General features: G+C 34.0%; 1 protein-coding gene across 3 annotated transcripts in view; it reads right to left on the minus strand.

The window, feature by feature from the left end:
- LOC128998022 (KN motif and ankyrin repeat domain-containing protein 1) overlaps positions 1 to 27,176 on the minus strand; it is a 57,023-nt gene extending 29,847 nt beyond the window's left edge. Inside the window, exons 1-4 of one of the 3 annotated variants that reach the window (XM_054423954.1) lie at positions 26,953 to 27,176; positions 12,796 to 12,865; positions 11,806 to 12,080; positions 10,676 to 10,823 (exon numbers count right to left, since the gene is read on the minus strand). In XM_054423954.1, the coding sequence (XP_054279929.1) occupies positions 10,676 to 10,823; positions 11,806 to 12,080; positions 12,796 to 12,841 (469 nt within the window). In that variant the 5' untranslated portion in view covers positions 12,842 to 12,865; positions 26,953 to 27,176. Of the gene's footprint in view, positions 1 to 2,882; positions 3,016 to 10,675; positions 10,824 to 11,805; positions 12,081 to 12,795; positions 12,866 to 26,950 lie in introns of those variants that run through there. The other 2 variants (XM_054423955.1, XM_054423956.1) reach the window with 2 other exon arrangements.
- Between the last annotated feature and the right edge of the window lie 215 nt (positions 27,177 to 27,391).

A 27,391-nucleotide genomic window follows, 5' to 3' on the forward strand; every position in this document is an offset into this window, starting at 1 on the left:
TTCACTTGGAATTATATAATTATTATTTTGAAGTCGTACTTGCATTTTTTTTAAATAAACTACACTTAGGCCTACCTCCTTTTTCCGTATTGATAGAAAAGTTACAAAATAATACAAAACACGGTTAAGACAAATACTTTCAGTGGAATAAATTATTATAGTTGTAGGTATGAGTAAATAAAAAAGAGATAAAAATTCTTATTTTAATAACTTAAGTACTGTAATGTTAATTTATGCTTTCCAAATCCATCCTAATAATACAGTACAGAACTTTTTTTCGAAAAAAGATACAAGCATTAGCAACCATTTCGCTGGATGCTTATTTATAGCCTCTCACTGGAGACTCAAGTCACAAAAACTATCTTGACCTTGGAGTCGTTAATCCCCCTCTCCTGCCCACCCAACAGGTTGCGTTGTTTGTTTACTTTTACTTAAACAAGATAATTCTAGGTTATATTACAAAAATAGCAGCTGTTATCAGAAACATACATTTTTTGGGAAAATGAAAAATAACTTATTCTTAGTTACATCTTGTAGAGAAAAGCGCATGGTCCCCATCACCGAGCGTGGGAGCGGAAATTCCCAGATTCCTAGAAAGCGGCGGTTAAACCGAACTGCTCTCAAAGCAAGGTCGGTTAAAACAAACTGTAATATTTTACGATCGAGGGTGGATAATCCGATTATCGGTTAATGCGAGGTCGATTAAGAGGGAGCATTGTACAACTTGTACCCTTCCCTTTTAATTTCGAGATATCGAGGTCCGTCTAGTAGCTTATTGTGCTGGATTTCTGCACCCAATGTAGAGTTTGCGGTACAATCATAGATAAAAAAAACTTTTATCTATGGTACAATTCAATACAGTAGTCGAGTAGTCTATACTTTGAAATGCACGCAGTGCAAACCGACGGACTAAATGGCAAAGGTTGGATAAAGATAGAGGATAGCCGATCCTATCAGCGAAATGTACGTGAGGGTCAGTAACATTTTGGCTGGTTGTTTAAACTGATGACAATAAAGTACTAACGATGGTGATAACGATTGACTATTCAACCACGATTACTTAGGTATTTATCAATGCCTGAAATAGTTGTGACATTACTTGAGGCCACAACAAAAATACCTGTGAGTAAGTTGATAAGACAAAGATAAGGTTTAAATCTAATCAGGAAATCGGTATATGCTTTACTACTATTGAGTAATACGAATATAAATCCAAATCACAAAACCACAGAAAATAGTCTGGTCCATTATTTTAATTTTGAATGAGTCTAGCGTAATAAAATTACCATATCGAGGCCTACTTGCTCAGATTACTTAGACTTGCCTACTTGTGTGTCAAATTATATGTGCCGTTATAGATTACACCATCGGTAGCCTAGCTTTAGATATTTTGTTCGTTTCAATTATGATCAAAATCAATAACAGCTGTAGGGGTACAAATAAAATTACAAGATTATCCAAATGTTATCATACAAGGTACAGAGAAAAAATTATAAAAAGGAAAGTCATTGCAATAAAATAGTGAAAACTGAACATTTCTTGATCAAGTTAATAATGTACAAAGACTATTAACTAAACAATTTTAATTTTGGTTAATCGTTAATCTAATAGGAATGACTGACATGTCAGCTGAGAAATCACGAACTCTGTAGCAAGCCTTTTCAACTAATATGTTTTTAGTTTTTTTCTAAAACTAAGTAAATCAGTGTCTAGCTTTTAGCTGTTGAGGACAACTTCCTCAACAGCTAAAAGCTGCCAACTGTTAAACAGTTTTGTGCCATTACACAAAAGACGTTTTTGAAAAACGTGAGGTTCAATGAACAGGGATTTTCAGGTTGTCAGATGTGCGTAAGGAATATGTACTGCAGTTAGTGTTGGTGTTATGTATGTACAATGTATTGACAGATTTTATTTTACAAAGGAAAGGGTTTTGACTTTATTTATTCAAAATCAAACATTAGAGGAAATGTTGATAATATTTCATCATTTCGCTTATTGTGTAGTAATTTCTGCATAAAAGATTTTAGTCGAGAAGGGTTGTTGAAAAGGCCAACGTATACCTTACGTATATAACTGACCCTCTGTTTAAAAGCTATAGTTAAAAAATACGTTCAATAATCAGCTTCCGAAAATGGCAAGGATAGCACGAATGGCCAGTGGCTAGACTAGGGATAAACACAAACATAGTATGGAAACAACACGACCTGCTAAACCGACGTAATTAACTTATTTCGCACCACTAAATTTGTTATAATACTCGATCTTAGGAATTTTCCGACCCAATCATTTTATTGCTAACCTGTTTAAGTAATTGTTTCGATACGTATTACACTAGAGGACAATATTTCCTCCAAGATATGTTAGAAATTCTTATAATTGTCTTCGCCCTATAGCACAACGCACAAGCAATTTTTGTTAGGCATTGTCGTTATGAAAATGTATTCATAATCAATTGTGTAAGTGATGTAAACGCAGAGATAATAGCATTCAGCACAGATAACAAGTGTAATCTGCCCTTCGCTCGAGCTATTATCGTACGACTTCGTTGTGCTTTCAATTAGACTCTGTTGGGACTATGAAATGAATGGTCAAATTGGCTTCAATTACAACGTACAGCAATTACGATATTTGATCAAAATGAGGTGCGAATTGTAAGCAACGTTTTGTAATTTACCTCATAGTTACTTAGGTATATCAAGTTTTTGTATGTACTTAAAACTATGTTTACATTTGTGCCCTATTGTATCGTTATTGTTTAAACTGTATTGTGTTGATACCACAAATTCTCCCTGGAGCTCACAACAACCTGTTGAAAGGGGGAACGACATTGAGGCAGTTTCATAAACAAACAACTGATAACGGTTTAAGACAACAAAACTTGCCTGGTGATAGTTTTTTCTTCTTCTTCCGAAGACCACAAAAGGTACGGACGCCCATCTGAAAATAATGATCACTTCCACTATAACTACACTACACTACCGCACTACAACTTTGCACTCTGGCGCGCTCACAGAAGACTGAACTGAAGGTAACTAACCGACAACCGCGCGAAGCGACGGAGCGGGAACGACTCGACTCGCTCGAGCGCACAGAGATTTCCCGCTTTCCACCAATCGCGTGGCGTCTACCTATCACCCCTCTGGCTCTGACCCACAGTAAAATAAACATTACCATCTTCACTCTTCGCATCTACGTTACAGAGTTTTATAGTTAAACAAACCACTTCTCACTTGTCTAGGTCATGCGACGTTTACCTAGTATTGCGATTTTGGCGTTTTAAACTATTTTTTTCTGAAAGTAGGCTATATTGTAGACAGCATGGTAGGATCCAGGCCAGTTACCTTGAAATGTATACTTAACTATTTTTAAAACTGCCTAACTTATTCATTGAAAGTTATTTTTATTTGTGTTGTACCTCTGTTTATTTTTGCTTAGGTTTAAGGCAAAATAGTCACGAACTTCTAAATATCTCTGAATTAATTAAATATACAACAAATAATATATATTTTAGTATGAGAAGTACATATTCTTTTTTTAATAAGTGCATTGAAAATACAGGCAATTTACAATGAACTTCAAACAAAGAATTTACATGTGTTATTATTTGTTTTATTGCTGTTATTGGTTTTAGTCTAACATTAAGTTTTAGTGAATCTCCATAAAAAAAGAGGCTATTACGAAATTGAGACATAGACCCTTTTTTCCATTTTGATGCCCCCAGAGTCCCAAAACACTATTCTTTCAAATTTTAGCGAATTTGCTATATAGGGAATAAGCTATTAACGTGGGTCTCATGGTAAGACGATGTGCTTATTCGTCTTGAGGTCCCCAAAGGCCAAAAACACCATTCGTTCAAATTCATATAATATATTATGAAAATTATAGTGATTAGAGCTGTATTTTGATATTTAAATACATTATTGAAAACTAAGTAGTAAGTACCCTATTAAATAGTTATTTGTGCAACTAGTGAGAAAAGTGAGCAGTTGACTCACTCGAGGAACGGCTCGTGAGGAATGGTTTCTCGAGTGAGGCAATTGTACTTTGAACTCGAGTTGCACATTATACTTTTCCTACAGTTACCATAAAACAAAAACATTTGAGAAGAAACATGAAGAAACATAACCTATTTTTACACAGAAGTGAACTTTTAATATAACATTTAACGTGAAGTGACAAATACAACAGTACAACAGCTGACCAGCTGATTTACAGCCAGTGCTGCCAACGTATTTCGCGCGCATACGACGTTGCCTGCATGTTACGCGCTCACTATTTCGTGCCTTCACGTTGCAAATCTGGAGTGAGACAAAGTAATTAGAGTGAGACAATGTTAACATTGTCTCACTGGTGAGCGAATTGGCCACTTTGCTTTCTCAAATCAGTGAGAAAACATGTACATTGTTAGGTAACTGTAGGAAAATTCATTTTATTAGACGCCAAATAGTTTCAACAGTAATGTTGTTCCTATCTTAACAAATACTATAAACATGTTTGCCAAATAAATAAATAAAAATCATCTGAATTATTAATTATAGGTTTTGAAGAATTTAAATCTCTTCTCTTTTAAATGGTTTGTATACTATATAAATACTTTAATAAATAATTATAAATAATTTCTTTTGAGATATTTGAAATTGGTTTGCGGCAACCTTTTTAGAAATGAGGGGCTACAATAATAATAGTTGATTTTGAAAATTTTGCCCTTAGGGGTAGCGGGGGTAGGGGGTAGCTCAACATTTTAAAATAGCAAGTATAGTCGAGTTTGGTATCATTTTTTAGGTCTTTAAAAAACTAATCAATTGACATAAAGAAAACCAAAATCGGCCCACTAATATACGCCCTAAAACGTATCAAATCCAAATAACCATGAGGGTGCCTGAAAATTAACTTTCACCCCCCTTATCTTTTTAAATATTTTATATATTTAAAATCGGTTTGTGGCAACCTGTTTAGATATGAAGGGCTACAATAATGATGGTTAATTTTAAAAATGTGCTTTCTTAATTTAGGTAACTGCAGGATTTTTTCAAATACTGGATTGGATTTGTTAATGTTTATTGTGTTTAGTAAATATGTTCTTTTTAGTTTTTGTACATGTAAAAATCATCTTTAACTTTAATTTTTTTTTAGAATTTTTAAATTTTTGTTTATGATCGGCCCATGGCAACAGTGTTTTATGGAGGGATTTATGGGGTAAAAATATGTTTTTCAAATCTTTTACCCTCAGAACATACAATTTTCCAATATCTCTCTATACCATTTTAAAGAGCTTAAAAACAAATAATTTAGTATGTTGAAGTGTTTTTATCAGTTATCAGTAACAGAGAAAATTCAAAAAACTGTAAATTTAAAATTCCTATGTTATCCTTTTGAAGAATATTGTAAACTGTTGTAGTTCGCTTGTTTATTGGTACATTTTGATCAAACTTGGCAAATTTATTTATTTTATACCAAGCTATTTATATTTTATAAAAAAAAACACTTTATTACCCTCCCTGTAGCAGCAAACCTAGGAACTTGTTAAACCTAATGTTATATAAATAGATTTAATTGAAAATCAAATCAGGCAAATGGAAATTTGCTTAGTATGCAGGTTTGGTTTGCGGCGGGCGTATTTATATATATGCAAGTGGCCGTGAACACGATAACTCAAGCAATTTTGGTCAGATTTTGATCAGACTTGACTTGAGTGTGATGTAGTAGGCATAAACGGGTAACGGGGTAAACTTGAATGAGTTTATATTCCGTATGTTGGAACCTATCTCCTGACTCTCCATCTATGTGGTGGCCAATGGTTTAAGGCGGCCCAAGTAGATGGTTGTCAGGATACAGGTTACACCGTACCGCAAAGTATAGCAAGAATCATTTTTTTTTCAATGCTCAAATAGTTTGAATCTATTTTTAAAAATTACATTTCGTTATTCCACACAGATGAAAATTCCTCTGTAGAAAACATTTATTTTTGTAAAAAATTTGTGAAATTTGAAAAAGATTTCTCTTAGTCTACTTTAAATTACTAGTATGTCTACTTTTACTTGTAACTGGCTCAGAAACCATCAAGGGCACAATATCTTATTCCTACTTGTCCTAAACTAGAAGAAACGTGTGGTCCAAAATAGTTGGTGGCGTATATGTTCAAATGAGCCCAAATACTGCCGGAGCCAAACAAATTTGCAGATATTTTGAGCGTCAAAAAGTTTTTTTAGTCTTTAATTGATTGATTCCCAAAAGATATTGAGGTACCATACCTTTTTTCCGATAAAATAAGTCACTACATTAAAATGTAAATCCAATTAGACCATTCGATAAGGCTTGGGTGGTTACAACAAAATATATGCGTGGAGCTCACACAACCTAAATAAAACAATTAGATGTTGCTAAACATTGTAAAATTTGGCAGAAGCTGAACCTGATTTTTTTAATAAGACTTTTCTTAATGCTCTGGCAGTACTATCAGAACAGCCATGGAGTTGTCTTTTACGAGGGCCGTCTGTATAAGGTTGCATTGAGCTATCATTGCAGTAAAGCAAGCTAGTTCAGATTTGAGACCACCATAGTGTTCTTTATTTCATCCTCAACTACCTATTATATTGTCAGTTTCCACCCCTATAGTAGAATTAGTCCTGTCATAGTAACAAAAATGATGTACCGTAAAGGAAAATTGACAGTGTCAGTTTACACTCCCGCAATAAGTATATGAATTGCACCTTGAGATTAGATTTTTTTGTGTCAACTGTTATTTAAGTTCATTGCCAGCAGATGGAGGTGAGTGTTGTTTGTGAAGATGTGTGTAAGGAGTGGAGGGAGTTTGGAGGTGGTCGTAAACATTGGCACAATGTACATTGCCGCAGAGTCATTCATCAGTCTCCTCTGTTGCATTGATCTTGATCTAGGGTAATAAACACCAATCCCAGTGTACTGGATTTCCAAACTAAAAGGGAACATTTCTATCAGAGCCTGCCAAAACTCACAAACATAGTAGTAGTCTAGAACATTTCAATCAGCAAGCAAAATTTATCAACTTAAATGACTGTCTTGACGAAAACTGACCAACATCTGCTGCTGACCAATGTGCAAATGTGTATGTCCTTCTGTGAATATCCCAAGCCACTTGTGCACAATTTCTTCATCTAAACACCTTCTGCAGACAACTGGCATTTTAGCAACTGGGATTTAGTTAGGGGTTGACTCCTGTCCCACAAACTCAATCACAGAACGTGATTCATACCTAGCAGGAGCATCAATTTTTCCCTTAAGGTCCAATTCCTATGTGGCGACTGAAATGACTCTAGTCGCGAGACGCTTGTCTTAGTTCCTATGTCGCGACTCCTGCGATTCCCACGACTAGTGACTAGTGCATTTGCACTCTTGACCGTCATGGAATAAGCATAGTTGGCAGTGAATATATTACTTGGAGAAGAGGAGGAAAAGGAAATATTAATGTGCATGGTAAAAAACAATGAACAACCTAATCCATTGTTCATGGTACGGCGAAAAGAGGGGTTTCAGAGTATTCTCATTCAGAGACATCTTCTTCAAGTATTGAGGGTGCTTGGGGTTGAAAACGTATGGGTGGTGACGAACCAGTTCCATCAACTTAAATCATCTCTATGAAGATACACACCTCAAACTCCGTATGTATAGGCCTAAACTATAAATTTGTTACATCCGTGCGACTGAGGTGAGTGAAGGAACTCAGGTAAATCCGTCAGGTAAGTGATGGCTTGTGAGTTTATGATTAGTGAATTGGTCAGTCTATCTGAGTGGGAATAAGGAACTTCCAGTTTTTTCATTTTGGTTAGTTTAAAACCTTGAAATAATGATCAAATGTCAAGCTTAAATTACAATACCTGGAAAGTGATCCAAGACTCTTGAATAGGTTACCGATTTACAAGTAAATGCTAAGGCCGGCTTCGATCAGTGCCACACATCCACTTGCTTTGTTGTTTTGGCTTAAATTTGTTTACTTGTTTTTCGTGTGTGTATGTGTCTCAATGTTTTTAAAACCTGACGATCTTGGAACAAAGGATAAATGATATTCGTCTAAAGAAGACGTAAATCAAAATTGGTAACCTATTTAAGGATTTTGGATCACTTGGCAGATAAGGTACAACTTCAAGTATAAACTTGTTTACACAACCATCAATGACACGACAACCTCGATTAAAAGTGCACTTTTCAAATCCCCTTGAAAAAGACATAACACTTCATGTTAAACTAACCTCTACAATACTAGTATTTCTATTCAAACAACCTCAATAAGACACCTTTTATCTACATCACGAGGCAACTCAGTCTCAGAACCTCTATGTTAAGTCGTTTTGAGAAGTCAATGTCGATAACACGACCCTACATAACTCTATGAAACAGTTCTCATGGGAATTTGCAGGACAGATGTTTTGGACAACGTCATTTTAGACTAGAACGAGTGAAATCCCAACTCCATGCGCACCCGCTCCCATTTTTCAGAACATCATTTTATCTTTCACAGATCAGTAGCCTTGGATTATAACATTATTCTGGCTCATGTCAAACATAATTCTTAGACGATAGTGCCTTGAGTAAGTGCAAACAAACAAAAATCAATGACGTTTTTGTGTAGTAATGTATGTACTGGACAATTACACAAAAATTAAACAGTAATGTTTTTGATTATATTTACATTTCCTTTAAAAACATATCTCAATTTGTTACACAATATTAACAATAGGTACTGCACTATAAGTTATAATTTGTAAAAAAAAATGTGTTTTAGTACAAGTCCTGAAATACACTCATTATAAAGATGTTCGGTGCTTTCAATAACCTGGATTACACGACTACTGGCCAAAATGACCTTTATAACACGATCCTCAACAAAAAGTGGACCTCGATAACTATTTTCCTAACCACCTTGAAGCTCTTCCTATCGAGATTCTTCTATAATTTAAACCAGTTGTCATTCCAGATTTTGTTGGATATGATTGAGCTTCTTGATTATTTTCAATAATTCATGGTTCAATATTTAACCTCATTGTTACTAGGATGTTTGTAACACACTTAACTCACATTTCAGAAATGTTATACCATACCATATGAATAAAGAACTGACAGAATGCAAAGTAACAAAACGAACTGTGAAGCACATCAACAAAATGAGAAGCAACACTTGCATTGTTGGAAGCCTCATCATACACACTGTCACATTATATTGTTATGCAGAGTATTCACAAATTTCCTCACACTTGTCAGTTAATGACTTAGCTACAAAAGTTCACCTTGTAAATTCTTACTTTAACCCTACCACTAATTTACATTTTGAATTTAGGTTATTGAACGTTTGATACAACTTATTACAACACGGCGGCGGGTACATACAGGTATGTCCAGACCTACACCCTGTACCCGCCGTATTATATTTTCTCCGGAGAAAATTTTAAATATGGGAAATTTAAAATTTTTATGCTATACTTATGGAGAATAAGTAAACTATTGTAGTTTGCTTGTTTATGGATACATATTCATCAAACTTGGCAAATTATATTATATTATACCAAGCCATTAACATTTTACTAAAAAACACACTTATTACCCTTCTTGTAGCGGCAAACCTAGTTACTTGTTAAACCTAATGTTATTTAAATAGATTTAATTTAAAATCCCAGGTAAATGTAAATTAGCTTAGTCTGCAGTTTTGTTGCGGCGGGGTTATTTCAAACTGTATTTCTCTGTACATGTATATGTGTGTATGTGTAACATGCACCACCTGTTTGCTAGATCCATTATAAACTTCATCTTATAATCGGGCTTACCTAAATTTATTATAACCTTAAATTTTCCAGTGATATTTGAACATAGAATATTATTCATTCAAATCAAGGACTGAAACTATGACGCAATTTTCGCAGCTCAGCTATCCTAGATCCCATGAATGATATCTGATATCGTCAAATGTACAAGCAAAATGTTGAATCAATGTTGAATTTGAAAAATAAAATAGTAGTTTAAGAGATAGAAGCTGAATAGGTAAAATGGACTGTTTTGCCATGAAGTGAATGTGCCTTTAGAAAGGAAAAAAGTACATTCATCCATTGAGTAACTAGATAATCAAGCTCTGATCAAGATGAAAAGTGAGAAAACAACCTTATTGTCGTTTCCCTGCCATAAGGGTTAGGGTTAATGATTTAAAAAATTAAATATAATGTATAGGCTAATATGTTGGCCCAGGGCAAAAATTATTGTTAGGTGTGCAAAGGGCACCTCTGAGGAGTATATGCTCTGCACATTCATTTTTAGATTAGGAGGTCCTTTAATGAGAGTTTACAGAACACTTGCAAAAGTTTATATTATATCACTTTACTATAAATAACGTATTGTTACAATAATAATTTCTTTAGTTATTGTATGCTTGGTTTACTGCTATTATATCTCAATCCTGGTTTGGAGTAAAATTTCGATAACTTCTTGATCAGCATTGTACGTGTTATTATATTTACCGAAAATGGGTCTGATGATGATTGGAGTGTCCAATCAAAATCGATTACCACTTACCATCTTTTTTGTATATTTACCGTCTTGTGAGTAACAGTATAAGAGCGTAAATATATGTTTTAAGTGTTATAAGACGTATCTTTCATTTACTTTCCATAAAATTTACACTAAAGATATTGTAAAAGTATAAAAATAAACTGACCTGAAGACTTTTTAAGGGAGTTCTGAGAGCGTTGCAGAGTGTCCTCAAAGTCTAGTACAGCTTTTTGTAGTTCGTCCTTCACAGGGCTAAGGTGAGAATCACCACTGTCTAGTACTGTTGCCTCTTCCTTCAGCGGTTCGTTCATAAACTGGAAAAATTTGTAGTGCAATTAACTATAGAAGAATCATATTTGTTAATCGCAGAGTAAAAAGTAGGAAGACAAGTCCACTCTCATATAATATAATTTAAAAATCATTGAAGGGATCAATACTATACTGATTGAAATTATAATCTCAAATTAAAAGGATAATTTCTCATTTCTTTAGCTTTTACCAAAATTCAAGGTAGTTGTCCGGATTAAGAGACTTCACTTTGAACTATTTGCAGAAATAGGTGGGAAAAAATTATTTTGGTCATACATTTATGTCAAATACATACATATGCATCTGATACATATGTTAATGTTGTATTGTATATAAAATTAAAACATGTTCTGTGGATACGTTGATTACAATGACCCTAGATTCATAATTCAATGTGATTTTTAATCATTAACTATTTTTAATTGTATGGATAGTTCATTTTTCAGATTTAACTTTACTCAAAAATGCTATAGAATTATGTAGGTGAAGAATGGGTGAGTCCCTGCTCTTCAATTGTATGAGATAATCAATTGCTCATTGTTTGTAAAAAGGCTAAACATTTTGTATTGCTCTTGTAAACATTCTTTTTGCATGCTTAATGCTACAATATAATTGGAATTTGCTGTTTTGTAACATTGTAAAATCAAATAAAAAAAAATAAATAAAATGTAATATATATTTATAAATTACTTTTTCAAACGGACCAATGCAGGTTTTATGCAATATAGGTGGAATCCCCTGACCACTTTGGCTCTTAGAGAAGATTAAGATGCTTAATAAAGGTGATATTGATAAAGTAAATACAAAAAACCGGTATCCTACAGCTGTTAGTACCCATGAACCTACGGTTGATAGACTGATTAGAGAGGTGCTACAAAAGGCAAATATGTTAAAGTAGCCAGGGTACACCACCCACAACCTATACCACAACTCTCCCCAGAAAATAAGATGGAAAGCTACTTAAGTATGGTTTGATGAGAAATGTACCTGCGGCATGTCTCTGTCAGAACTCCATGTGGGAGGGCTGTTGAGACCCAACAACACTTCCATAGACTTGCGCTGGCGTCGGCGCTCCTTGCGGCGCTGCTTGCTGGCTGCGTCCCCACTGACTCCTTGCGCCAAGGTCTCGCAGAAACGCACAAAGTCCAAGTCAATGTGGTAGCCATAAGGACAGCACTCGCACGGTGGATATCTACTTTTGCGCTTGCTGCTCTTCGACAGGCTGCCTCCCCAGTCGTCTCCAGACTTGTGCCAAGACAAGCCTTTAAACACAAAAAACATACATCAGTTTTCTGGAAGAAAAGTCTGGCTTGGGAACATATGAAGGAAGAGGGAATGGATAAACAATCGACTTTACCAAGAAAAGAGTTCCAGACAATTGAAAGCACACAATCAGTTTACAACAAAATTAGTTGGACATTCCATCTCAAAAATGGGGCTTCTTCAGTAGTAGGAGTATAATGATTTTATTTGCATTTTCTAATTATGTTTTTCTACCTCCCTTGTGGGGGGGAAATATCAAATTGTTATTGTTAGTATGAAGTTTCAACTGCCTGAAACTCTTTTCTTGGATAAGTTAGTTGTATCCTTACACCTTATAACAGACGTCATTGATTTATGTTTTGTGTATGACTAGTACATAATGTTTATAATGGAATATTGGAGTTTTAATGTGTTTGATAGCTACGTCAAACCTACAACGTGTTGATACGTTGTACAACATGTGTACGTGTTGATACGTCAAACCTACAATTATATATAGTACACACAACATGACATAGTAACTCAAATAGTTTTGTTTGTTGGTATTACCAATTAGTAGAGACAAATCAAGTTGAGCGCAACCCAAGTTCAAGATCAAGTTGATCTCAAATTAATTTGAGATGGAATGCTCAAATGCTATTGTGATTTCAACCTTTAGGGCTTCATGAAGAATACAAACCACTTCACAGTATAGAAACAATAAGAAATACTAACCATTGGTGATGGGAAGGGGCAGTGTGGCATTCATCGTGGAAGACATCTTGTCTTCTATGTCTTCGATGACCTAGAACATGATGAAACTTGTCACATAACTTACAAAGTAACATAAAAATACGTTTAACAAGTCAAGCCAGCTTTTCTGCCATAACTGTTGTGTTGTTGTATACATGACTTAAAAATTAAAATAATACAAGCCCGATGAAAGAGGTTTATGTTTAGTATTTCCTGACAAAGATAAATTAAAAATTAAGGATTTTTCTTATGAAAGCTTAACAAATTCAACCTTCTGCAACCAATAAAAAGACAAAATTAAGATGATTAGATTAAGCAAACAACTAAGAATGTATATTTGTTTTAACCACTAACAGTTGTTTATTTCGTCAAATCTATTGCTACTTAATCAGAATGTTACTTAACTTAACAAACCTGCGTTAAAGGGATTTTGAGAAAAGTCAGCGTTTATAGCATAGGGTGTTGAACAGCACCATTTCGTTAATGATGGCCCAAAATGGGAATGTCATCATAGCGTAGGTGGAAAGAGAAAAAAAAAATATAACGTGCATTATTTAATTTTGCAAGTTTGCCTGAAACGTTAGCTGCACATTATAATAATCCTAATCAATAATCTAAATATTTACACTGAAAAGAAGTTTGAATCTTAAAAATACAATTATAGGAGGGTTATGAAACTAAGTTGAGTTTGTCAGGAGTAAAATCTAGAACTGATTATTATAAATACACTTTGCACTAATTATGGCTTTTAACTCGCCTAGAACGAAAAAGAAATCAGTCAGTTAGAGGTAAAATACAGATTAGAGTAGATATGGTAGTACGATTTATTAAAAAACCATGTCCAATTGGTGTCCGGAAAGATGGGGACGAGGAAACTTAGGGACACGGAAACTTAGGGACAAATCGGGTTTTGAGCCGAGGGGGAGGCAAACAGAGGCTGACTAAGCTCTGAGAACGACTCTTTAAATCGACTAGTTCTCTATTGTTATTGTACCTAGGTCTAGTTGTAACTACGACTTGTTGTATTTATATCTAGTTGTATCTCCCCTTAAATTTTTCACCTTGTTTAAATGGTTACCTTTGTAGTGCTTAGGGGCAACAGATTTAGTACATTGAAGTGTTTTTGAAGGGTTATTTTACTAATCACGGATTAAACTCGAATTGTAAATGATTATTCAAGCATACATTTTTTAAACCAGAAATACACTTGAATATTTCCAAAACAATAGCTTCAACTTCGTGATGATGTTAAAGCCTCCAATTTATGTTATACGACCGTGAACATGGGCGAATTTATCTCGTTTGTTTTATAATTTAGGTCTAATTTATTCCTTCGTCAGTGTATACTGATTGAAATATTTATATACAAAATAAATATTGAATAGTGTGAAAAAAGATTGAAGACAACAAACAAAGAAAAGTAACAAAGGGTAGTTTAGCAAAAATTGTAAACAAGCGACGTTTTGCAGACGAGGTATATAAAAATCTGTAGGTTTATATAAAGTTTTATTTTAAAAGTGTTACAAACGAAAAAATTGTAACAATTGTAACGAACGTACGTAATTATATTTCAAAAAATACATTGGGCTATTTTCACCAATTTAGTGAATATAAGAAAAAAAGAGTTTAATCCTGTGGCGGATCCAGCCAAGGATCCCTTGGCCAGAAATTCTTTAACTATCGGGTAATATAATGTAACACATTTCGCTTTATTTTTACAAAACCTTGTAAACCGATTTGAACAACTTAAAAATAATCACTAAATTTTCGTTGAAAATATATGTCAAAATATTCAATCTTGATCATGCAGTCCTGTAATTTTCCCAGAGTAGACCGCGTAAAATATTGTCTTCTTAAGCGTTTCCGACAAAAATGACAGCGGATCAGAAATTCAAAGAAAAAATGTTCATCAGACATGAAAGTAACCAAATACACCATGATCCGACGCAATGTGCAAACAAAAATACAATTTATTTCATAACGTTTATCGTAGGCCTACACAATCACAAAAATATTTGAATTTTAAACTAATTACGTCAGCATATCTTAACAATGTGTCATTATATTATATTCAGTAATATGGTTGCATAGAATGCGTTTATATTTTCTGTAATATATATTTAACTAACCCAAAATGTGTAAACAAGAATCTAGCAAACCTAGGCGATTAGGCGGATCAATCGGTACTTGACTGACTTTTAACATTAACTGTTAAAAATGGCTGGTTTAGGTACTGTTTGGAAATATTCAAATTATGATTTTGAAGTCAAATCCTGTTACTGTAGCTCTCTGTCAACTGAAACAGGAGAACGATTCGTTCTAAAAGAGTCGTTTCAGAGTGTAGTTCAGCTAATCTCTCCTTCCCCCCCGGTCGAACCCCTATTTGGCCCTAACTTTCCGTGTCCCTAACTTTCCTTGTCCCCATCTTTCCTAAACTCGTCCAATTATACTCACAACGGTTCACTTCACACAATCAACGTCCCTCTTGATCTAAGGTATCTAACTTAGTTTTTCCTTTTGGATGTTTGTGGAGAATACCTTCAAGTTTCTTGCAAACATTTCTACAAGAGTTCAACCCAATGAAATAACCACTTTAATAATCCAATTGAGATGTGACAGAAATAAACTGTTAGGATTTTAACACCATGCCGGATCTAATCGGTCAAAGGGAGAAAATATTTTCCTATTTTTGGTATACAAAAGCCAAAATCCTGTAATTGGTTAACCCATTTCAAACCAAGCTTTCAAAGCTGTTATAGTAGTTTACGCAACGGATTGCGTAAAGATAGTGTTAACCACAAGTAGAAAATTTAAGGTACGAGCCTTGGCGAGTGCCTTAAAGACTTCTATGAGTGTCGTTAACACTATTTACGCGAGTTGCGTACACTATTTTACCTACGATAGTGTTTTAATTACTAAAAATCACTACTCATAACTTATAAGAGAGGTTATGTTTTCGTTTATAACCTCTCATTGTCACTGACAGTGATGTAACAAAACATTGTATCAAACACTAATTGCACCAATAAACAATTAAATTGGCCTAAACAGCTGATTAGTTGAATTTCGAATCATTACAATTTTACTTTTCCTCTCTCAATCCTTGAACCTCATTGGTCCGTTACCAGTGTTGTTATGAGTAAAACTATGCTGTTATGAAAGTAAACAATGCTGTTATGAGATACTTTTCAATTCTAAGAACTGTACTGAAACGGCTACTTTAAAAAACTGTCGTAGGTAAAATCCTTTATAAAACACTTTGTTTTTGGAGTGAAATTATTGACAAGGGATAAGGAAGTATAATGTTAGTTATTTCGTTAGTTATGTTATATGATGGCATATAACTTATCTTACATAAATACAGTAAAACTAAACGAAATAAGGAGGTGATGCCGTATCGAATGATCTAACTATTTTTTTCAATTAAGCAATGGTTTGAGTTTAAAGGTTATTTCGGTTCAATATCTACAGTCGTGTCTTGCGCTGCTGTAATTATTGCCATCAAACTTTAAAACACTATGTACGAAGCCTTTTTTCTTAAAATAATCGACAAATTGTTTGCTGACTTGTTTTCAAAGCAGCGGTCACCATACGACATTTCCCGTTGCCTAGCTGTTCTTCCAATTAGGCAAATTTTGATTTTTATTATTTTTTTTTCGGTTTAACGGAGTGTAGTCAAAAGGTGTTTACTGTACTAGTAAAGGACAGGTAACATACAGCTATAGTACACTGATAACCGGATGTACACAACTGCACAGTTTGATCGTACATATGTGGTGGCGTTAATTTCGGATGTTTTGTTGTGACGGTGTCGTATGTTTATTTATAGAGATGAGCCCGCCGCGCCGTCTGCTGTCACACGGATCATGGATTTCCTTCCGGTTGTCTTGGTGGCCGCTCGTGGTTAAAATTAACAGCTGTAAATTCGAGAGATAAAAGACCGACATGGCATTAGAGATCTAAGATCATCTCGCAGTGAAATCTACCACAGAACAAATTTGTGGTACACAGATGAGATGAGGTGCACACGATATCGAGCTTGATGTAGATTATGTATAATATAATTAACCTACAAACGACCTAATTCACTCATTGGTTGTTCAATATATCCTTTAAAAATAACGTCTCCAAAGTGTATTTACAAAATTTTATATCTTGCCCCTTTAAGTGTCTTCATCAGTGGTAGCCATATTGGATTTTAGTCGCCTAAGAGCAACGTTAAATTTGACAGAACATACCATTTGAAGCGGCATGCCGGTGTTATTTATAAATATGTAGTTTTGAAAATGTATATTAAGGTTTATAACATAGAGTATTAGGGAATGAGGAAATGATATTTCAAATATTTGCTTTTGCCTTTTCTTAATAAATTATTTAATTAAAGGCTTAATTAATGATTATTAACTTATTAAGTGGAGGAAAAATTACAAAACTAAAATCCTCACTCCCTAGAGGACCACTAAACCTTAGTTTTAACACCTCAATCATTATTTTATCACAACTGGTTTTTTAGAAATCCTGTTACAAAGTTAACATTGCTGTTATGGGACTAAAATCCAATAAGGCTACCACTGATGAAGACTATTAAGTTCTGAGATATTTACTTAGCACTGAACGTTTGTGACACTGAACCCACGTTAAATATTGTTATTTACTACCTATTAAACAATATGTTTCTTTCACCATATTGGAGTCGTTGTAAGCATCGAGACATTATTTTCCTCTAATCGACCTCAATATTCTTTAAAAAGTAGAATTGCAAATTTGGAAGCACTAGCCCAAAGCCAAAGAGAAAATACACAGTTTGATCAAATACTTATTTCTCGAACCATGGTGCCTGTTACCGGCACGTATTTCCTTCTATCCAACTCGATTGACTATCTTGGCTAATCAAAACGTCATTCTACGTAAAATATCACCCCACATGTTTCACTGCGAGCTAGATTTTCAATCTTCTTGTTAAAATATATAAAATACATCAATAGTTTTCCTGACTGTTTGGAAACGAATATCCTATCGAAAGAATGTTTTGAGTTATTTTTCAGTTTTCCATGCATATACCAAAATGAATTCACTGATTAATAAAATATAGAGCTCTCGTTTTAATAATTTACTTTAGCTTATGTCACCATATTATTTGGAACATTGTTAAATAAAATAAAAGTATGTATAGAATAATGCGGCTGACTTGGTTTTCAAACAGTTTTTTCACAGGTAATGAAATATTATAAAAATAAACAATTCAAACGATGAACTGATATTTGACGTTGTTTTTCATTGAATGTCAGTCTTAATCTCTTAGGAAAAACACATGAAGCAGATTTTTGTCCAATTTGGTGACGGTATCATTCCTAAATTTGAAACACTTAATATAAACATTAACATTGAATTTGTGAATGCAACGTGATAAATACAAACTATGCGTAATCAATTGTATTAATACAGGATCGGCTAATTACACACTAAAAGGTATGTACCAATAATATGAATGGACACTTGCTCTAAGAAGACTTTGCATAGTTATTATGCGTCAGTCGGTACTTATAGTGACGCATACACAGGCAAAAACAACGTAGCGTCAAGGTTTTAAACGCTCCAAAGGATCGCTGTTCAATGATTTATCTTACCAGAGATTAAGGATAAATAAGGGAGTTTTTTCTTTACATTTGCCTTTTGAAATAAAATTAAATAATATTATATTCCCCATTACAAACTAAATACAATACATAAAATACATGGTCTTTTTTTAAACAAGTTGAAGTTATACAAATAAGGCTTGTTGTATAGATCTTCCTCGTTGTTCAAAGGCAATTTTTAAATTGAAATTTTAAACATACACGTCAATGTGTTTCCAATTTTTCGTTAGTGAATATCGTGTATTTATAAATGAAGAAAACTTGTTGCTTGAATAAATTTAAAATCGAAGAAAATTGATGAAGATTTTGTTACGCTACCTAAAACAAGCAGAGTCTAAAACTGCGGTATATATAATATGACTCAGAGACTGTATAAAGTTCACTAATATGACATGACAAACTTATAAAAATAAAATTAATGTTACTCGTATTGTATCGCATAAAATAAACCTTTAACATCATACAATCATGTAAACTCTGAACTCATCTCTAATATCTTTGTTTGGTAAAATGGATTTAAAATGTAGCCTAACTCACTTCTATTTCGGATAGTATGTCAAAAGATGCCAGTCAACTATACTTTTTAAATGCCTTTAATTTTAATTCCCTTTACATTTTTCTTTATTTAATCACTTTTTGTTTGCAAATAAAAATAACCGGTGAAAGTAACTCTGGCGACCGGTGCCAAGCGTCCGACATTTAAAATTATTCAGTAATGAGATCATTTTGCAGAATCAATCAAAAAAATATTTGTACAAATTATGTTAGTCTATGCTATAGCTTCATTGAAACCTTTTGTCGGTAATAAATAATGAAATATATAATAGTAAAGGTTTTTAATCACACGCTATATAAATTTGGAGAAAACACATCGATTAGTAAAGTGTTTATCTATGGATTATCAGTTATAAAATTAAACTATCTCTATAGCTAAATTAAACTAACACACACTCTATACTAAACTAACCTAACCAAACTTGCTTATTATGAAAAAAAATCAAATAAAGGTTCAGTAATCCTAATAGATATTTTAAATAGATAAACCCCTTTCTAAATATTTGTTTTCATTATTTATTACCTGCAAAAGGTTCCAAAAAGCTATATAAGTGTAATTGGGAAAGTATAGAGTTGCGGGTGGATAACGGATTTTGACCCATCTTGCAAGATAATACATGTCAATGTACCTTTGAATTACAAGTAGATATCCCATCCCTTGTTAAATGTGTAACAACTTTTACAATGAATATGGGCTTAGTAGAATTGAGCTAGTGGAAGAGTGTGCTGATGGTGTCTACTACTGATTTTTATCGAATCCGACAACCAAGCCAAACTGGAATGGAAAAGTTGCGAACTATATTACTGCCATGACACATCAACTAGCATAGTATCAAATACCCCCGCCGCAGCAAACCTGCAGACTAAGCGAATTTCCATTTGCTCGATTGTATTTTCAAATAAATCTATTTAAATAACATTATGTTTAACAAGTACCTAGGTTTGCTGCTACAGGGAGGGTGATAACGTGTTTTAGTAGAATATCAATAGCTTATTATAACATTTGTTAATTTGCCCAGTTTCATCAAAATATATAAACAAGCAAACTACAACAGTTTACTATGCTCCATAAGAATAGTATGGTAATTTTAAATTTACGATTTTTTATCCGTGACCAATAACCGTAAAAACCACTTCAATATACTAAATTATTTGTTTTTTAGCTCCATTTAATGGTATTAAGAGAAATTGGGAAAAATCTTCTTTTTCAGGGTAAAAAATGAGAAAAACCAATTTGTACCCCCATAAGGTTCGTTCCCATGGTCCAATCATGCTGGTTTACGAACTCATTTAAATTTATCCCGCCTTACACCTTCAAGCCAAATTTCATCAAAATCGGACCAAAATGAATAGGTTACATAAAAATTTGAACAAATAGTATTTTTGGCCTCTGGGGACATTTAAATAAACAAGTAAATCGGCCCCGGGCCTATGTCTTACCGTGAGACACACGGTAATAGCTACTTCACTATAGGGAAATTCGCTAAGTAAGGAAGGGGTAGAATTTTGATTGTATAGCACACTCTGGGAGGGTGTACAAACGGTTGGCTACAGCTGGTCCATAGGGTAAGCTCTAGGTGATGCTATTGCTCATACTCATGTTCACTATACTATCACTAAGAGCTGACAGATAAGCACGCCCAGCTGTACTTTGCACAGACCCAGCCACGTCATACATGTTGACATTAACTGATAAACTTTTACCGTCACTAAACACTGACGGATAATAATCTATGGCCTAACAATTGAGTACATCACGCTCAAGCGAGCTTGTTTAAATGATGAACACAAACGTTGAATCTTTCGGCAGTTAAGAAAATTAATCTTTTATTCCTAGTAGTATTTATTCACAGAACTATTTATCCAACGATTCGTTACATAGTTTATACATTTTCACACTAGTTGTTTGAGGGTGTTTTAATGACGTGACTTTATATTATTATTTCAAATTAGAATAATGTAAACAATAAAAAATTGAATTCGGGATTATAAGCTTTATAATGTTTGTCGACTATTCAACTATCGAATAACCAACAACAGTTTTGTATACTAGTATTTAATATCGCATCTAAATAACAAGCTGGCGCATATGCTCTAAAACAAATTGAACAAATTAGAACACATTGTAAGCACCGTATAAAATAATACTTCTTTGTATACATACTATAATATTATTGTTGAAGTGTTAAAATATGACAAGAAGTTACATGATCATGAATCAGTCATGAAGAATAAGTTACATGAGAGTTGTGGGTTATGAAAAACACCTCTTATCGGACTCAAGTGTGGAGGGGATATTTTTCATATTATTAATATGGATGTGCCTCCTGGGTTAAAATCTTTACACAATTCTTATTTATCTTTACTACAGTTTTCCTTCTCGAAATGTATGATTTATGTGTATAATTCAATTTAAAAGGAATCTAAAGTAGGCTATATAATTGTATAAGCAAGTGAAGACTGTTAATTTAAAATTTCATTTATCTACGGATTTTTAAATAAATTTTTTTGTTGAACTTAAGCAATTTGGCACTTAATGTAAGGTCGATTCAAATTCTTCGAGCCAAATGTCAGAATTACTGCCGGGCTTATAACAGTGGGAACTAGTAAAGTAGCGTAATAGGGCCTAAGAGGTTACAATAACATTTTTTCAACACGGAGCAATCTTTGATAGATTTATTTAAATGAATAGCTTTTAAGTAAACTATACACTTAAATTCTAGGTATTGTAGTAATACACCAGACTGTAACATAGGTGTTCTCAAGTGTTGGGCATGGCAATGGACCTTTGAATGGGTCATAAACATCTTGCAGGAAATGGTTTTGCTTTATGTTCAACTCATAACCTATTCTTGTGGGTTTACTTTGCAGCATTAACCACGTAACAACCAGATAGGAGGTCCTTACCCAGTTCATGGGTTCAATCACCTGTACTAATGGTATCAACTGTGAAAATGACACGTTTTCAGTGTAAATGGCTATTTGTTATATTAAATCATAACCAATCAAAATCATCGATTGTAGTAAGATCTAGTTTAACATGTATAGAGTAACAAATCAAGATTAATATTATTACATACATACGCAGGCAGCGAAAACGGAAAGTTCCGCACAACAGGGGTGTGAGCCGGGGCTAAACCATAGATCTATAATAACAACACATTATAGATCTATGGGCTAAACTACTGTGAACGACTCTTTAAATCTAATCTCTCTCTAGTTTCAGTCCACAGAGTGACAATAATGACATTGCATATAAATCATAATATCGATTATTTCCGAGCAAAATTTAAAACTGTTAAAGACAGCCACTTAAAAATTGATTTGGGTCTAAATTAGGCCTAATCCTAATCCGGGACCGATTTACTTTTTCGTTTAGAGGTCCTCAGAGGCCAAAAACCCCCTTCGTTCAAAATCATATATATATATATATATACCTATATGATTTTTCAAGTTCAAAAATAGAATGTTCTTATGAATTTGTTCCACATAAAATAGATACAAAATCACGGGTTTGTTTGCACATTGAGTGGAATTGGGTGTTTTAAATGTCTGATAGCCTTAAGCCGTAATGTAATGTATCCAGTTGCCGTCATCGTGCGTTCGTTTAGTTGTGTCGGTGACGTACAAGAAGCCATGGGGCTTCGGGAAAAATAGAGCACCGATCAAGATTAATTTTTCCCTTGGGTTCACTAAATCGATGAAAATGTATGTGTTAGATTAAAAAAAATCCTCCAGGAATCTGCCCCACTGGGTCTCAAAGTGTCAATGTAATCCTTATGGAAGCAGTATTTGACACATAAACAAAGACAGTTGATCGGCAGTTGACTTAAATCACAGAAAACATATAGTAGTATGTTTTCTGTGCTTAAATTCAGTAAAATCAGGAAACGGCTGATAGAGTTCACGTAAGATTGAAATCGAACTCAACCACGTGTTTCAGGAGGTTTTAAGCTTAAAATGTAAATTTAAGTCTCTGAAAATAAATATAATTATTTAGCAGTGTTTTTTACTTTCTTTCACTGGAAACCATATGCAACTTTTTAAATCATTCCAATAATAACTATCCTTTCACGAATATTGTTTCAATTTAAATTTGTAGTTAAAAATTACAATGAAACTTAATGAAGAGGGTCAATGACTACGTGAAATAATGAACTGATAACTCCGCTCAATTTTGTGGACGCCTCTGTGAACACCACCTAGTTTAACATTGGTCTGTGGATGCCATGATGGTAAAGAAATAACAACGAAAATGTTAACAGCTGCTTTCACAAACCAGAAAACAGATTACAGATGGAATACGTTAGATCATTCGGATGGATGCAATTGATCAAACACTGATATTCTTCTTATGCTCTGATACGAGCAATGTCCGCTAAATAGAGTTTCTCATTAATCAATAGCAGGTATACATGAATCGGATGAAAATGAAATACAGTAATAGAAATCATTCATTCATTCAATATAAATATTGTTTACTTTCTCTACCTATACACGGAGAAAGTATTGTTTTCGTAAAAATTTTCGAGTTTGAGATTTGAGTGGATATATCCATTTTGGGTCCCCCTTAACCTAAAAAAGTGGTTTTCAAAGTGATGTCTGTGTGTGTGTCTGTATGTGTGGATGTGTAATAGACCATACATGTAGTCCGATTTTGATGAAATTCGGTATGTAGGTACTAATCCATAGTATCTGTGTGTGTCTTTTTTAATGGGGATTTCCCATAAAAAAAAACATAAAATAACGGAAAAATCAGATTTTCTCGAAAATGGCCCGAACGGTTTTGATAAAAATTTAGTATGATATAGTCCTTTAGATTCTGAACAAAATGGTACACATCCCATTTCCGTAAAAATTATGGTTCAAAAGTTATTGTAACTTATGTTATTTTCCCATTTAAAACTCCATAAAATTACAAAAAAATCGGATTTTGGAGAAAACTCCGATTTTTATTAAAATTAATGTGTTATGGTCCTTATAATTCCAAACAAAATAGTGCAACCCCCCATTACTGTAACAATTACGGTTCGAAAGTTATTGCAACTTTTGTGATTTTTTCCCTACAAAATTATCACAGTACCCATGATAAAGGTTGTTGACAACCTTAAGGAAGAAAGTATGTGTCAGATTAATGATACCGTTTATTTTTGATCGTGTTACTATTTTACCCTGGTCCCAATATTGTTCATTTAATAAGTTAAAAATGTCAAAATGATTGTAGAGACAAATAAATAAGTCGTACACAAGAGGGTTTTAGGAAAAATCGCTGCAGCTACCGGTGCTTATGATCATCGTCTAAAATGACTATTGCAAGTGAATGAGTGTCGAGACCTGAAGAAATATAGTTAAGATCAGTCTTATTCTTTTTCAGAAAATCTTTTTCTGAAACAGTGTAACAATCGGTTATAGTTGGCCCCACAACAGACGTTTGAATTGTGTAAGGCCGTGAGCCCGAAATCGTACATCAACACGTAAAACAGTTGATAGTTGAGTAACATAAAAATACTTCAATAAACAAAAGCAGGTTCTTGCACTGTCTCTTGCTCCACATTTTGTAGAACTGAGAACCACATTAGGTATGTCTCAAATTTTAGTCATGAAAAATTATTGCCACAAACCCTAAATGATCATCTTTATTATGTCATTTATTGCTTATAGAGTTACAGAATTATATTTGTAAAGTTTTCATTGGTTCAATAATCAAATCAGGTGATTTTTATATTATTTTATTTTTCTATCGGTTATTGAGTAATCTTTCCATCGTTGTTTAATCTTTCGATTTCCGATCATTCAACGATCGATTAAAAATCAATTAATTTGGTAGGTTGATGTAGCATATAGTAATTCTACTAAGTACTGTACTAATATATTGCGATTTCTTTTTATATATCTGAGTACAAAACAGTATCTTATAAAGTATGGATTCTTGAATTGGGTAGAATCAAAAATCAAGAATCAAGATTTGTAGCTGAATTGTGCACTGGTTAAACAAGATATTTATTAGACTTATTGTACGCTTAGACCAGCTGATTTAATTACATCTTTTTACAATACCTACCATTATTGTCTGGCAGTTGTCGATTAGACGAAGGAAAAATGTAACCTAAAAGATCTACTATTTGAGTGGTAGAGCACGAGGCATCTAAGGTACCGGGTTCAAATCTTGTCAATCACTATTGGCTTTAGTTATGTGATAATGCCGTGACCCTCTAAGCCTAAAGTAATACCGGTTCGCGAATAGAGCCTATCGTCCTAGGATATAAAGAAATTACATTTAAAAAGTCATTTGCGTGTTCTGTTGTTCAGCAAAGTATTCATTTTATTTGTCCTCTCAGTTAACAAACATTTGAGCGCGTGAGTGTGTAGGAATGCCGGGGGCCTTGTAGCCGACTACTTACCCCTACTACTGTACTGCAAACTACTGTGTGTGTATGTATGTGTGTGTGTACACGGCCACCTGCACTCTCTTAAATGAACAGTAAATTGTTATAAATACTTGAAAAAACAACAATAATGACGTTAAATAATGTTGATTGAATGAACATAAATTTTTAGTCCTCAATTTGAATTGTTATTTAGCTTTGAATATTTCTGTATTAGATTGTATCGATACATTTTAGCATGTAGGGATAAATGATGTCGGTATTAAACAACTTTGTTTCATTTTGCAATCTCATAAAAAAGGTATTCCAAACTTTTAAGTGATATCAAAGGCCTAATTCCCGTAAAACTGTGTTTATGAACACAATAAAAAATGCATTTTAATATATGAAATATAATTGTGCGTATGAAACGCATTTGACATAAAATTGTGTAGTTAGTTATCTACGCCTAATCAAGTTATGTTTTCGGACGAGAAACATAGCCTACAACATTCACAAATAGTTTACGGGCATAAACACACGTTTCGTTAAATAAAAAAAAACTGCAAAAGTGAATCACATTCATCTAATTTACTAATAAGTTACAAGCTGAACATGAACCAGTGAACACGGAAGGAAAGGTAAAGGAAGAAACCAATGACTCAGAATAACACGATTTTAAACAAACTTGTTGATTTCAAAAGACAAAATGTTAAATAAAATTTCAGAAATTACAAATACAAAGTACCCTGAACAAAAATATATTAGCTGGTCACATCGTATACCTAGCTTTACACAATCACATAAGTTATATAAACAATCGACGTGCTTAACTACTTTAAGAGATGATCTGTTTTTATTTTTGTTGTGTTTGTCAATAGCAAACTTTTTTGAAGAAAGTAAATATAATACTTTGTGTGAACCCGTTTTTATATAGCAAAGCTTGGAAGCAAATAAATGAAAGTTGTAATGAATCATAGCTAATTTTATGCGGATTGTGGGATTTACTTATCAAGAAAATGTCATTTCATTAAGCCTTTTGATCGCCATTCTTAATTCATCAGTTACATTATTAAGTATGGGTCAAAATTGAGTGAGTACTTCATTTACTTCAATGAAAAAGAATAAAGGATTTGTATAACAGCAGGATAATATACTGAGTTGCTTGTTTCGCTCTCAGAAATGTTCATACAACTAATGAGATTTTTCGTCGTGTCTTCGGACCACCTAGTAAAACTACCGCTGGACGCTGGAGCACAACACACACCAACATAAAACACACACAACAAACCACACACTACATCACATCACAGTGGTCGACCGACACCGACCTTCGCAGATGTTACGCGGAAACGAGCTGTTTCCTCCTCGGGTAAAATTAATTGGTGGATTAAACCATGTTTATTTCCCTTCGATTTAAAACTTGTTAAAACTCAGTACACCTATAACTAATCGATGAATTAAATACTTCAATGGTAAAACACACGAGCTTTTGTTCAAAAAAATTAAAATTCAAAGACGTGAGCAAAAAGATGTACTTCGAAAACGGAGAGATAAGCAATAAAACTGAGGCATCATCCTACCTTGCTGTTGCGATGTTCTTGTCGGGTCGGAGGTCACATCACTTGGTTACACCGTGAGGTAATCGCGATCACTAGCTATATGCGTGTTGTGTATGTGTATGTGTAATGTAACTGCAAGGTGGTACGCCCTCTGTGTCTGTGCTGTGTGCAGTGGAGTCGGATTTCACTGGAGTCTGTGATTCTGTCAGTCGCCGTCCGCCGCTGTACACTTCTTGGTTCTCGTGTCTCCGTCTCTCGTCGTCCCACAGACTACAGGCGTGTTGGTGTGGTGGAGTGGGGGGCTTCGCCCCGCGCCCACCTGCTCGCCGCCAAGGACAAAGTGTGACCTCAATTTTCACTCTAATTCTTTCACTCCGCTTCCCTAGGGACGGACGCTATGCACTTTATCGTATCAGAAGTCACATTACCAAGTAACCACGTGTGCATATGTCGTTTGACG

Source organism: Macrosteles quadrilineatus, unplaced genomic scaffold, assembly GCF_028750875.1.
Source record: "Macrosteles quadrilineatus isolate MER2022 unplaced genomic scaffold, UCM_ALF_1.0 Scaffold_7__1_contigs__length_78375512, whole genome shotgun sequence".
NCBI lineage: Eukaryota > Metazoa > Arthropoda > Insecta > Hemiptera > Cicadellidae > Macrosteles > Macrosteles quadrilineatus.